General features: G+C 42.7%; 1 protein-coding gene across 4 annotated transcripts; it reads left to right on the forward strand.

Moving 5' to 3' along the window:
- The first annotated feature begins 1,372 nt into the window (after window positions 1–1,372).
- Window positions 1,373–13,803, forward strand: hars (histidyl-tRNA synthetase). Of its 4 annotated transcripts, XM_076086787.1 has the most exons (15): window positions 1,379–1,699; window positions 2,931–3,004; window positions 3,128–3,179; window positions 5,825–5,914; window positions 6,877–6,996; window positions 7,101–7,196; window positions 8,465–8,590; window positions 8,709–8,816; window positions 9,216–9,314; window positions 9,517–9,610; window positions 10,081–10,208; window positions 10,399–10,671; window positions 11,030–11,146; window positions 12,271–12,417; window positions 13,247–13,803. In XM_076086787.1, the coding sequence occupies exons 3-15, from the start codon at window positions 3,156–3,158 to the stop codon at window positions 13,304–13,306; spliced, it is 1,482 nt and encodes a 493-aa protein (XP_075942902.1). In that variant the 5' UTR covers window positions 1,379–1,699; window positions 2,931–3,004; window positions 3,128–3,155; the 3' UTR covers window positions 13,307–13,803. The 4 variants fall into 4 exon arrangements, with proteins under 4 accessions (XP_075942901.1, XP_075942902.1, XP_075942900.1 ...); XM_076086785.1 differs by lacking the exons at window positions 2,931–3,004; window positions 3,128–3,179 and adding an exon at window positions 5,277–5,670; XM_076086786.1 differs by lacking the exons at window positions 2,931–3,004; window positions 3,128–3,179 and having other exon boundaries at window positions 1,373–1,699.
- The last annotated feature ends 22 nt before the right edge of the window (window positions 13,804–13,825 follow it).

Raw genomic sequence — 13,825 nt, forward strand, 5'->3', positions numbered from 1 at the left:
GAATCAATTGTGACCCCTTTTCACAGGTTGTGGCTCTAGTGGGGTCATGGGTTGTGAGCAGCAATTTTTACATCTTGGATTATTCTACATTAAATTTTTTTAGAGGACTGGAGAGGTGAGAGCCCCTGTGACCCTTTTATCACTAGTTGTGGCAAACTAGTGATATTGGGCTGTCCAAATAAAACTTATTGAATTGAACAAAAAATTGAACTGTGTACACATGTACTCATGTACACTAAAAACAATTAGAAACGTATAGCATCTAGTGACTGAAAAGGTTGCTACCATACTTATTACATAGGGTACATCCCAAGTCTCTTCATTGCATCCCCGTTTCCCTCACTTGGGTCCTTTCCTTGCGTCTTAGTCCCTCCCACCAGGGATACATGGAGGAAACCATGTGAGGAGAGAGGAAACAAGGAAATATGTTTTAAGAGACATGAGACGTCCTTTCCTCAGTTGTGTCACGTGAAGCAACGTCTGTTTCTGATGACGGTGGCCGCTGATCACAGCTGGATCAGCTGTCAGTCGGCTTTAACAGCTGGAGAGACTTTTGAGAAGTTTGTGTCTGTACACATGATCACTGTACTTAATAATAGTATCTAATAATACTAATAACTGATAAAGACATACAATTATCTTCACTGCCAGATTAGAGGTGTTGTATCTCTGTAACCTGTTAACAAACTGTGCCCTGTGTTCTGTTTATAAGCACAAGATCGATTTCTATCGGCGGAATGTCTTATTTATGAATTATTTGCGTCTGTACGTTTTGAAATTCAGATTGTGATGTCATTATTAATTAACCCAGAATATGATTATTGTTTCTCTTGACTACTGGAATTAATTTATTAGGCTCAATGTTTCAGGTTAAACTTAAATTATAAAACTCATCAAACCTGACACTCAGGAATGATCAGCCTCACGTGACTGAATGAAATGATGATAAATAATGTAAAAAGTGTTTTGTCTCTCCAGCTCTCTCTGACTTTAATTGTATCCATAATAAAAGTTATTGAGGGAAATATCAGATCATGAAAAGACAAATCTTTCTAATAAATGAAAAAAATTGTTTGTGGTCCTTTTGTTGTTCAGTCTACAATGAACATACATTTAAACCAGATGGTGAATCAGAAAACCAATCAAATATAAATCTTGAGTTTAATCTGCGATCCGTCTTCACTGTTTACATGTTGAAAAAAATCAGATCAGTCCGATTGGCTGCAGCGTCCAATCACATAACTGATGAACAATGAGGGGGCGTGTCGGCCGTTAAAACATTTCCTGGAAGGCTGTTCTCGTGCGTCCTCGATCATGGCTTCTCGGAGATCTCTCCTCGAGCCTCGCTAGTCCGAACTAAATAAGAGCTTTGGGACGGTCGTCAATATGGCGGTGCAGAACAACTTCTGGTTCACGCGAGGATCGAGGAAATGACAATTAAGAGACTTGGGAGTTGCTGCTGTTTACTGTCGCCAGGAAGTATTTTACTTAGAAAAAAATGAATCGCAAGCTTTACGTGTTTCCGTATCCGCTTTACGCCACTTCAGTCCCCACTGGACAGCTAACATCGCCGGTGTGAGTAGCGGTGCAAACACGTTCATGAAAAGCCATGGAACACAAGGCACAGATACAAGAAGCGATTAAAATCCAAGGGGAAGTCGTTCGGAAGTTAAAGTCAGAGAAGGCGAGCAAAGATCAGGTCAGTACTGAGAGTAAGCGCTGATCTTTAATGGTGATGTTAAGGCGACATCTTAACATGCGGTGACCAGCGTGTCCAATTGGCATTTCACGTTAGGTTGAGAACAGGGTTGCTTCAGCCCCGATAAACGTAGAATACCGTAACTCATTCTGCATAGCTAGCTGGAAACCCCCAGATCAAACTGTTTGTTTCATTATGGCGGCCTTTAGAATGTTGTCCACAATTGATTCATTATGAGTCACTTCGTTAATGTGCACTAATGGTTACGTATATTGATGAAACTCATATAATGAAATATTTTCAGTGATAAGTGAGTCAACTCTAAATAGCTCTTAATTTGAGCGATACTTGGATACTAACCGAAGTATAAAAACGACACAGCAGCTTGCTAGCTCTACGCACTGGGAGCTCTAGCTAGATATTTGGCCTGCTAACACACACGCTGCTTTAAAAATGTACATTTCAGGTGACGTTAGAAGGGACTGCTCGTCACTTTTTTCATTCAGCCAGACCGGCTAACTGCTAGCTTGCTAGTCGCCTCAAATGGAAGGGCTAGCTAACTAGCCCCGTCCGCTAACCGCCCTCCTTAGTTGTGTCGACTTAAGGTTAGCTAGCTAGCTAGTATTAACACCGACTCAAAACCCAAACAAGTTGGACGTTTTAAGAGAACCCTGTCGCGATTCGTTCAGACATGAACTTTGAGTGTGTGTAAATAAAACATGTCTGCGCATAGGTTAGTTGATGCAATAGCTCTCCTTATTAACGCAGGCAGGCGTTGTGTGACAGCTTGTGACAATTTAACGTTAGAATAGGTAACATTAGTTAGCTATTAGGTAACCGGGTGTCATCAGTTGCCACTATACCAGTAATGTAAAGTGTATTTATTATCTGCCAGCTCACAGATTCTTACTGAAGACCAGCTCTATGTGCCGCTTCTTGTCTCCGCTATTTGAAACTACTGGTCCTTCCGCTGGTATTTAACATCGTCCTCTGCCAAAGTGCACCATAGAGGATGTTGCAGCAGGTGGAGGAATTCTGAGGTCTTGTGTGACATAAATGCTTCTGAATGAAAGTTTAAAACCTTAAAGATTGAAAGCTAGAGTGGTTTCTCAGTGAATGTCTCAGCTGAATAGCAGGCTCGATCAGTCTCCTTTCAGGTGTTTTTTTCTCTGTAAGCTTTCTGCCCTCCTTTGATTGTCTTGTTTGTCTGAATTCTCTGCTGTCATGTCAGGGAGTCATTGAGAGCTGTCTTTTACCAACACATAATCACCAGTGACACACACAGCCTCTGGAGCGCTGATTGTTGTAAGTGAGAGTGGAAAGTATAATAGGTGTTTTTCACAGTAGACATTAAGATTTACTACATATCATAGTAGGCAGAGCACAGGCGTTACTAATGACATAAACCATGTCTCTGTTCTATTCAAGTGTCCAGTAAGCAGGCAGCGTGACAGTGATGCACAGTACCAGTACTCTGAAAGTGAGGCAGCTCATTCCACACTACACTTGTGTATATGACAATACAAGAAGCATTAGATGCCTAAAATCTTCTCCAACAAAACTTAGTTTTTTCATTTAACAAAAGACAGATGAAGACACTTTTCAAATGTTAAATGTTCTATAAACTCAAACGGCACTTAGAGAACCTTCCCTCAGTTGAAAACTCACACAAATTCAGTAAATGGGACTACCATTGTGGTCAATCAGCATTCGATGAACACATTTGGTACTTGACATTTTTCAAATTGTATTAGGAAAAAATCTTCAATTAGCCCAGGTTTGCCCTGTCCACATTACTCCGTTTCTCCTTGGATGCAGATTTGTCAAATAGAAACGATCTCCGTCCACACGGGAGTTTCAGCATCATTCTCGAGTTGATCTGCGTCCACACGGCAGCCTTCGAAGGCGGACAGCACGTGACCATTAACGTACACTGGGCATGCGCGTGACGGTGTAAACAGGAAGTGGATTGCTTGCTTAGTTAAAAAAAAAAAATACGACAGAGTAATAAAGTAGTCTTTAATAATGAAAGGTTGTATTTGATACTTAAGATCTTCCTCTAAAATCTCCCTCTTTAAACTCAAACAGACACAGTTCGTGGAAAGTTTTAGAAGTTTTATTTTTCAGAAGTAGTTACAGAGCTGTGGGTCTCTCGCTCTCTCTCTCTCTCACATCAAATTTACTTTAACATCAACACTTTTACAACGTTTACTAGATTATGGGTCCATCAATGTGGTCTCTCATTCGTTTCCTCCGTGTTGTTGATGTCTGTTCTCACTAGTAGCTCTGAACATCATGTCCGCCTAGCTAGCTTCTAAGCTAATTTTAACATTACCGCCAATGGAGAAATGCTAACCGCGATTAGCATTACAGCGGTGCGGGTCTATCTCTCTCTCTCACATCAAATTTACTTTAAAATCAACACTTACACGTAAACGTTTACTAGAATATGGGTCCATCAATGTAGTCAACACACGTCTCTCACTCTATTCTGCTCTTGCTTCGTGCAGGAAAGCTTAGCAGATCGCTAACAGTAGATCCGTGAAATAAAGACCATGGAATCCATAGAAGAGTTTCAAGACTTCAGTGTGAATCTTTCTTATTTGTAAAACTGTGGAAACACAATATGAAATATGGCTTTACAAACTGTCCCTATACACATTACATGAATACAAAACAACAATCCATGATATAGCCAGCATGTAACATGTCCGCCTAGCTAGCTTCTAAGCTAATTTTAACATTACTGCCAATGGAGAAATGCTAACCGCGATTAACATTTAATACAACACAAATGTTATACTAAACACGCGAATAGAATATATCTACGTACATCTTTTCATGCTTCATAAATACATACTTACAGACTAAGGTCTCTCAAGGCTACCAAACGGAAGAAGTAAAACGTTAGTGCAGCGTGTCTTCTCATTAGAATCTAAAAACAACGAGCTGCTCCATAGGGCTGATGCCGGTCACGCCGCTCGCTAATCACTCCAATAACAGCTGCTACCTCCACAGAAATGCAGACTTTTACTGCACAACAGCTGCTAGCTGCTGCTAGCTGTTGTGCTAGCAGCAACATCATGTAGCTGTTGTGCTAGCAGCAACGCTTGCAATTAGTTATCCATGTTGAAATGAATCGCTGGTAGCCCAGTTTGTTTTCTTCCGGGTACGGGTCACGTGATAGTGAGTGTGACGAATCAGGGACGGAGACGTCATGGTTGCCAAGAACCAATCCAGTAGCGAACACGGGTGTGGGCGTAATTTTTTCTAAGCACATCCGTATACGACCGTCCACACGCAAACGCAACCCCGGAGTTCTCAAATACCTCCAACCTCGGCGGAGTTTTCAGATTCCTCCGTTTAGGGTGCTCCAAAACTCCGGCGTAGTGTGGCCGCTCAGTGTAAACGTAGCAAATACGGAGTAAAAACGGAGTAATGTGGACAGTGCCTAAATGTAAGGAGTTTGAAGTGTGTGTGTGGCTTCTTTGATTGACTTGGTCTCATGTGATCTCAATGTTCTGTCCTCCACGCTGTGATGATGATGATGATGGGTCATGCCCTGCCCCCCCCCTAGTGCTAGGGTTGCTTACCACTTTTCTCCTGTTCTTCCTGCCTGACCCTCCATGACCTCGGCCTGCCTCACCCTTCATCACCATCATCTACCTCGCTTCCTGGTGAATCCAACCCTCCGGGATATCGTTGCTCAACTGGTTCTACTTCTACTGACTCTTGTCATTGGCTGCTGTGGCTGGCCCTGTACAATACCACTGGACATTGCTGTACCCATGATGTACTCCTGAACTTTTATCTGTCCAATTCCTGGACTTGTTTTTTATATTTTTGGTCCGTGCTGTGCGCTGACCATGCTGGGCATGTTCTGTGTTCGTGCTGGCTCTGGTCTGATGGGCTTTCGGGCGGCACCACGGGTCCGATCTCTGCATTCTTTCCCTGGGATCACTGTGGCTCAGGTAGGCCTCTGGTGCTGTGTGTGTTTGTTCCTGTAATATTATGTAGCCTGTACTTTTACAAGTTTCTTGCCAATGTTTACCAACGCAGTATGGCTTTTATGTAAGTGTTCACAAAGTTCTTATCTTCTGGTGTGTGTGTGTGTGTGTGTTGCAGATTGATGAAGAGGTAGCCAAACTGCTGGAGCTGAAGGCTCAGATAGGAGGAGACGATGGCAAACATCAGTTTGTCCTCAAGACGGCAAAGGTAGGTAGGACCACAGTTCTGCTGGATTCAAACACACACATGCATTTACTGAGTTGCACTGTTGCAATAGAAAACCAAAAGGAGTATGTGTTAATGAGACCAAATTCATACCTGGTGTTAAAATATGAACTGTATCTGGACACCTTTTGAATCTTGGATATCTATTTGGACAAGGAGAAACGCATGGCAATGAAGGTATACATGCACAAGTTTCAGTGTGGCTCGCATCGTGATCAGATCTCAGCCTGGTGTAAATTCCATCCACACAGTTTGAACACATTCTTACTGCTTTTTGTCAAAGGAGTCCTGTGGCTTTGAAGAGAGCGTAGATAACCGATTCAGTTCAGTCAGAAAGGGCTGTCACACGGCAAAATATTGTAAATAAAGTGCACACTGAAAGCAATATTTTTTTTTTTTTTGACTATGCATAAGTACTTCATATGACACCACTTCAAAAGAAATCCAAACTTTAATACCGAGTGAAAAGCTCTTAGTTTGGTTCAAGCTAAAGTGTTGCGTTGTTGTTAAAATATGTCATTGTTGTGTATCACTGTTGATCTTTTATGACCATAACTTGGTACACCAGAATATTTCCAAACACAGTTCTTTATTTTAATCACAATCTGAGCCTGTTATTGGCTCAGTGGATTACATTGTAGCCTGTTAGCAGCTGCTGTTAGCATCGTTTTCCCTCTTAGTCAATTAGACACAAAAACATGAGAAACTAGAATTCAGGTTGAAAAGTACTGAAGTTACCCTTTGACTTGAAAAATGCCACAAAACAGTAACTGACACCAAGCTACAGAACAAAACATTGTTATAAGTCGTTTGTAATGTTCTCTCAGCCAGTGGATTCACTACAACCCTGCTGATGGATTCTCACCAAATAAACATTTATTTGAAGCAGCTGAAAATGTACTTGCCGGTCAGATTGAAACCCAGCAAATGTGTTTCTGTGTCAGGGAACGAGGGACTACAACCCAAAGCAGATGGCCATCAGAGAGAGAGTCTTCAGCACCATCATCGGCTGCTTCAAACGCCACGGAGCAGAAACAATCGACACACCTGTTTTTGAACTGAAGGTACATTTTCACAACACAATTGAACAGGTTTGCCGCTCGGTGCATGTGAACATGAACGTCTTGCATTCAAACACGGTATCTTGTGATGTCCCTGTGGTGGCCAGGAAACGTTAACGGGGAAGTATGGAGAAGATTCCAAGCTCATCTACGACCTGAAGGACCAAGGAGGAGAGCTGCTGTCCCTCAGATATGACCTCACCGTATCCTTCAAAGACACACAGCAAGGAGCACCAGGAACATGGAGGAGACCCACTGTTCAGTCTACACTAGATAACTGGACTCAACAGATATGACATGCTCATGTCAGTAGATTTCTCTTTAACACACAGACGTCTTTGACATAAACACTGTAACCTCTTCACACCCTGTTGGTGGTAGTTCATGTTTAAATGTTTTAAACTAAGATGCTGGCCAGATATCACACACTGCACCTTCTATGTTGCCTCAACACAAACGACAAATCTCAAATGTCAGTAAAAAGACTCCTATTTCCGAGTGAAGCTTGTAAAGTCTGGCTAACACAGATATCAGTTAAAGGTAGCACTGGATATCGGTCTGACGACTGGTAAGAAGAATCTATATTGCTGGGCTTCAGAAGACTGTCTTCTCTGTGAGATGCTCGCTGTTTACCGTCCAGACTTCAGATGTGAGACTGGAGTTGGTGTGAGAGACAACATGTACATCTGGATTCTTTCACGAGTAGTCACTTTACAGGTTCATTTTGAACCAATAAAAATCTAAATCCTCGTGGATAGCCGGTGGGTTCCCAGATTACAGACAGAAATGACATGCCGTCGTGTCAATAAGATAAATAACATAAGGCTATTTAGTTTGTTTAATAAAAGAACAAGGTATATACCTGTTCTATAGGAAAGGGAACCTTAAATGACTTCTGTTGTGATCTGGCGCTATATAGAAAATAAAATGAAACAAAATTAACTCAACCTTCAAGGGGGGGCGGAGGGTGCCCCCCCCAACACTGGTCTGGACCTCGATGGTTGGTGACTTTATGTGAACTACACATCCGCAGTACTCAGTGGATTAAAGATGAGTTAAGTCATTATGAACGGGTCAAACGGCTACATCCACTTTAGAATGAGATATATTTGGCTACTGGAGGAAACTCTGGTACAGTGTGTGTAATTCTGCAGACACATGCCGGTTTTCTGAATAAGACTTAGTTTGAAAACAGTAATTATCCATTTGATCATTTGTCTGTCGTCACATTATGGTAAGTTTTTATTCATTGAAGAAATATGGAATTACAATTCGTCATTTGGTCTCTTTATTTTCAAAGGTTACTTTCATTAGTCATTTTAGTCTTTTCATCGTGAAAAGAAAAAGTTGTCAAAGAGTACTGCTTTAAAGTTTTTGTTGATGAGAGCAACACTGCCACATAAACTCCTGTATTTGGATTCCCTCCATCAAAGCAAAGAGCTGTGTGTTGTCCTTGACCCGCCCTCTTCAGGTGCCCTTTGCCCGCTACCTGGCCATGAACAAGATCACCAACATCAAGCGGTACCACATCGCTAAGGTCTACCGCCGCGACAACCCAGCCATGACCCGCGGACGCTACCGAGAGTTCTACCAGTGTGTGAGTCGTCCTCTGATACATGTGTTGACTCCTGACCGGGACCACGCAGCGAATATCTGGTCCGACCTGACTTACTCCACTTAGACAATGAACTAATGAATGTTTGTGTGTGTTTCAGGACTTTGACATAGCAGGGCAGTATGACGCTATGATTCCAGATGCAGAGTGTCTGAAGATTGTCTATGAAATCCTTAGTGGGCTGGACCTCGGAGACTTCCGGATCAAGGTTGGTCACGTCCATTCACTAACATTTACAGATGAAACTTGTAGACTGGTCAGCAGGTGTCATCTCTGTGTCATCTTATCTTGAACCACTGGACTTGGACACACTGAAGTGAAGATTACTTCACTTCAGTGTGTCCTAAACACAGCCACCAGATGTTAAACCAGATCTCATATCGCCCCTATTTTAGCGAAGTGAATTTAACATTCTGTTCTGTATGGCTGAGCTTCTCATTCCTTACGGATCAACCTGTAGCCTCTGATAAGGGCACTAGCTGTTCCCTGGTCCAGGCTGAAGACAGAGGGGGACAGGGTGTTTGCTGTTCGGACTCCAACCCTTTGGAATAGGAGCTGTATAATTAAAGTTGTTATTATTATTAATTATCACATCCTCGGTGTCCAGGTCAACGACAGACGTATTCTTGATGGAATGTTTGCTGTGTGTGGTGTTCCAGATGACAAGTTCCGCACCATCTGTTCAACAGTGGATAAACTGGACAAGGTATGTGAACATGCTGAGCTTTTCAGTTCCAGACTCAATGATGAAAAGCTGAAACTCCATGTAGTCGATCTATTGACATGGAGACAACACTTTGAGACTAAACAGACGGACTGTGGTTGGTGTGATGAATCCTTCGTTCTTTCATCTTCTCCCCATCAATCCTCAATATCTGGCTTTGACCCATCTCCTTGTCCAAACCCAGATGCCCTGGGAGGATGTGAGGAAGGAGATGGTGAATGAGAAGGGCCTGTCAGAGGAGGCAGCCGACCAGATTGGAGAGTACGTCAGTTTACAAGGTGAGACTTTACCCAAATGCACACAAGATGTGAGACATCAGTGTTCATCAGTGTTGGTCACTAGTGAGGCATTCTTCCGTTCAATCTTTTTTGTTTTTGCCTTTTTGACAGAGGACAGTGTAGAAATAAGGAATGGGGGGGAGCGCAATAAAGGTCCCACGGCTTGAATTGAACCCAGGACGTTATATATGTTGTACATTGTAACCAACTTTGACTTACACACAAAGAATTACAGAGCTTTGTTGTTTCTTTTTGCTCTTTATCATTGTTGTGAGGCTCACAACCTCCTCACTCATCAGCCTGGATCCCAGCAGCAGCAGGCAGGTGATCTCATGATAAACCCACCAACACCAGCTGTGGGTTGGTGGAGACCAAGAAGGAGCATTGAAGGAGTATTGGACTTCCATTCACCAGGTGTACACAAACAGATCTCTGCTAGATGTGTAAATAGGCAACTGTGTGTGTTGCAGGTGGAATGGACTTAGCAGAGCGCCTCCTCCAGGACCAGAAGATGTCTCGCAGTAAGCAGGCCTGTGCTGGCCTGTCCGACATCAAGCTGCTCTTCACCTACCTGCAGCTCTTCCAGGTCACAGACAAGGTGAGACATGCTGTCATTCATGCATCCCATACAATTTCTTCCATAATAATGGTTGTGTTTTTATGCACTGAAGTCATTTCTTTGTGTCATCATACCTTCTACTTTCTTCTCTCTTTACAATGTAACTGGTATCTGTCTGTTCTGATCTGGTATCTTTTCTATCTTTGCTCTCTCCTCTTCATCGTCTCAGGTGGTGTTTGACCTCAGTCTGGCTCGGGGTCTGGACTACTACACAGGAATCATTTATGAGGCGGTGCTGACTCAGGCGGGTGTGGCCCCGGTGTCCACTGAAGCCCAAAATGGGGCGCCTGCAGAAGAGAGTGTGAGTGTGGGCAGTGTGGCCGGCGGTGGTCGATACGACGGCCTAGTGGGCATGTTTGACCCCAAGGGTAGGAAAGTGCCGTGTGTGGGTGTCAGCATCGGCATCGAGAGGATCTTCTCCATCATGGAGCAGAAGGCTGAGGTAAATGCGTCCGCTGTGATCTGTTACATAGAAATGATTATAGCCTCTTTGAGGAACATCACAGGGACTAAATGAAGTTCCGGGGACATTTTGTCCCCTAAAAAGGACCTGGTCAGGAGAGAGTACTCTCTCAATGTACAAGAATGGGCTGAAGGAACCCTCTTAGTTCCTTGAAAACGAACCCCAAACTAAAAATACCAGGAACTTCTTGGTGGAAATGCAGCTTTACAAGAAAACCTAATTTTTCTGACAGTTATTCTTTCTTTCTTCAAAAAATCTGACCTGTTTCAGGTTGAAGTGTTGTACTGGTATCAAGTTTGTGTAGATGTCCAGACTCTAACAGTGTTGTGTTGTTCAGGCCTCAGCAGAGAAGGTCCGCACCACAGAGGTTCAGGTCATGGTGGCGTCAGCTCAGAAGAACCTGCTGGAGGAAAGACTCCAACTTGTCACTGAGCTTTGGAATGCTGGCATTAAGGTGTGTGTGTGAGAGAAGGAGAGTGTGTTGTTTGTTCTGTATAGTTTTATTTCCTTTATTACTTTGGTCTCTTGGCGAACATGTTAGCTGATACAGCCGACTTTAAATTAGTCTGGGAGCACATTTTTGTGAAGAGGTCATGTGGCATCACTTCCACCACAGATATCAGATTAACCCGTTAACCTCACATGATAGTGTTTCATATTTGTATGTGTTCTTCTCAAAGTGAATTAGTTTGAATTAACTTCATCTATAATATGATAATATCAGTATTTATTAACTACTACAATAACTTTTAGGTCAGTCCGAATGACATGCATTAGTTACCTCTGTTCGTGGTCCACTATCATCAGTCTGAATGTGGTGTTTTCCTCATGGCTGGTTATGACTTGTAAATACAGCAGCTTGTGGCTTCAGTTAGTAGGTTCAGCTGAAAGCAGTTGAGCTACAGTTTGACCTCCAGTAGACCAGACAGGCGTACCAGTACGGGAGCAAAGTAATGTACTACTGTGGACGTATTTTAAAGATTCAATCTCAGTTATATTGTCATCTCTTCAGCTCGATGTCAGACAGCACTTTCTGTCCAGGGACAACCTCCGGTTCTGCCGAGTGAAGCCGATGAGGAAGTGTCTTAAAGCTGCATTCTCTCTAGTGTCCACCAGGGGGCGACTCCTCTGGTTGTATAGAAGTCTATGAGAAAATGACTCTACTTCTCTCTTGATTTATTACCTCAGTAAACATGAGTTTATGGTCTCAATCTCAAGTCTCAAGTTTGAAGTCAAAGGCAGTCCCTCACATGGAGGTGTTTGTAATTTCACCATGGAGTTTTTTTGTGTCATATGTTGTTCAGGCAGTACTGGTAGAGTGGACATTTCTTTCAGTGTAGGGATTTTTGCAGGGGACTGCTTGACGGAGGTATGTGATTTGGGAGAGAGAGTAACTTGGAAAGATCTTTTTTGACAGCAATGTCTTTTTTTCACATAAATTCCACAATAAATTTGGTTTTGATCTGTGAGCCCCACTCTGTTCTAAGATACAATGCTGTCATTTAGAACTGACTATTGAGACTTTTAATTCTGAAAAGTAGTGTCAACTGACTCCTGTGTGTGTCGGCATATATCCAGGCAGAGGTGATGTACAAGAAGAACCCCAAACTGCTGAGTCAGCTGCAGCACTGCGAGGAGTCTGGGATCCCACTGGTGGCCATACTGGGAGAACAGGAGCTGAAGGATGGAGTGGTGAAGCTCCGCGTTGTGGCCTCCAGGGAGGAGGTACGAGTCCTACAGAACACACACACACACAGAAAAGTCATTTGAATTGATTTTATTTACATTAAGATGGATGATATGACACCTTTCCAAAATTAAGTAAAAACATCTCGATCGCCAGTATAGGTTGTAACCCCGCCCCCTCTATGTTGGCGTATGGGACATGGACCAAACCAAGAAAGAACACATCAAATATGTTTTTCCAAATGATGGTTTCTGTCATTTTAGGTAGTTCTTATCACGTGTGTGAGTTCAAGTGTTAATTTTCCTGGGTTTTAATTAGTTATTAGTTATTTGATTCTGTAAGAAGGGGGTGTGACGTTGTGATTGACAGCTGCTCTGAGTGAACTGTAGAGAAGGAACGTTGAGAGGAGATGTAACATTCCATAACTGTCAGTCTTTTTCAGACTAGATCAGTATCAGAACCGTAGACGTGTGAAATAGAACATGTGTCGGTTTGATCATAAAGGTATTTATAGAGATAGCTGGTTAGTTATAGTGTCTTTCTCACTGTGGTGCTGCAGTCGGATAAGTATAGCAGCTGCCTGGCTCTAATGCTAACCAACTACCTGGCTCTCATGCTAACCAGCTGTCACAATATAGTTAGAAACTCTAAGCTAAATAAAAATAGTAAGGTAGCATGATGGAGGATTTCAGTACCACCAACCAGCCAGCCTTGATCTAGTTCTCCAAGGGTTTATGAAGAGGGGAGTGAGGATACGTTGCTGTGAGGTGCACATGGCTCACACCCTTTGTGCCTACACACACTGCTGTTTACATGGTAGAACTTCGTTTCAGGACTAACCTCACTGTCCTTGTCTTCTCTCCACAGGTCGATGTCTCCAGAGCAGCTCTTATAGAGGAGATCCGGAGGAGGACCTCTGAGGCCTAGTCCTCCCCTTCTGTTCAGCTACGACCACCGATCGCTTCAAACAGACACTCTGCAGAGCCTCACACACCGTGACTCTTAAGTGTGAACATGAAGAGCTTCTTGAAAGGAAACACCGTCATAAAAAACTAATTTTAGAATGATTTGTTGCAGTTGACATGAAATGTGTTCTGGATTATGTCTAAACGATACGTTCTTGTTTGTGTCAACATTGTATAATAGTGAGGAACAAATCATTGATGTTAACTATTCAAGTCAAGGTTTCTTATTTTCCATAAAGCTGCTGGAGATCAGTTTAATCAGATTCATTAGCTAAATCTTTTTGTTCATCTGTCCAGGACCAAGATGACAGACCATGTTAGAGACATTTACTTCCTGAACCCATCACATGATTTACTGCAGTTCAACTCCTCACAAAAAAGGCTCATGTCTGCCTGTATCAAAGATGGCTGTGCTGTAAGTGTCTGAAATAAACGCATCATTCTGCTCAATATCAAACAGCTGCTGTGTTGATACAAAGTT

This window comes from Anarhichas minor, unplaced genomic scaffold (genome assembly GCF_050575085.1).
Source record: "Anarhichas minor isolate MPS153535 unplaced genomic scaffold, ASM5057508v1 ptg000008l, whole genome shotgun sequence".
In the NCBI taxonomy this organism is placed as follows: Eukaryota; Metazoa; Chordata; class Actinopteri; order Perciformes; family Anarhichadidae; genus Anarhichas; species Anarhichas minor.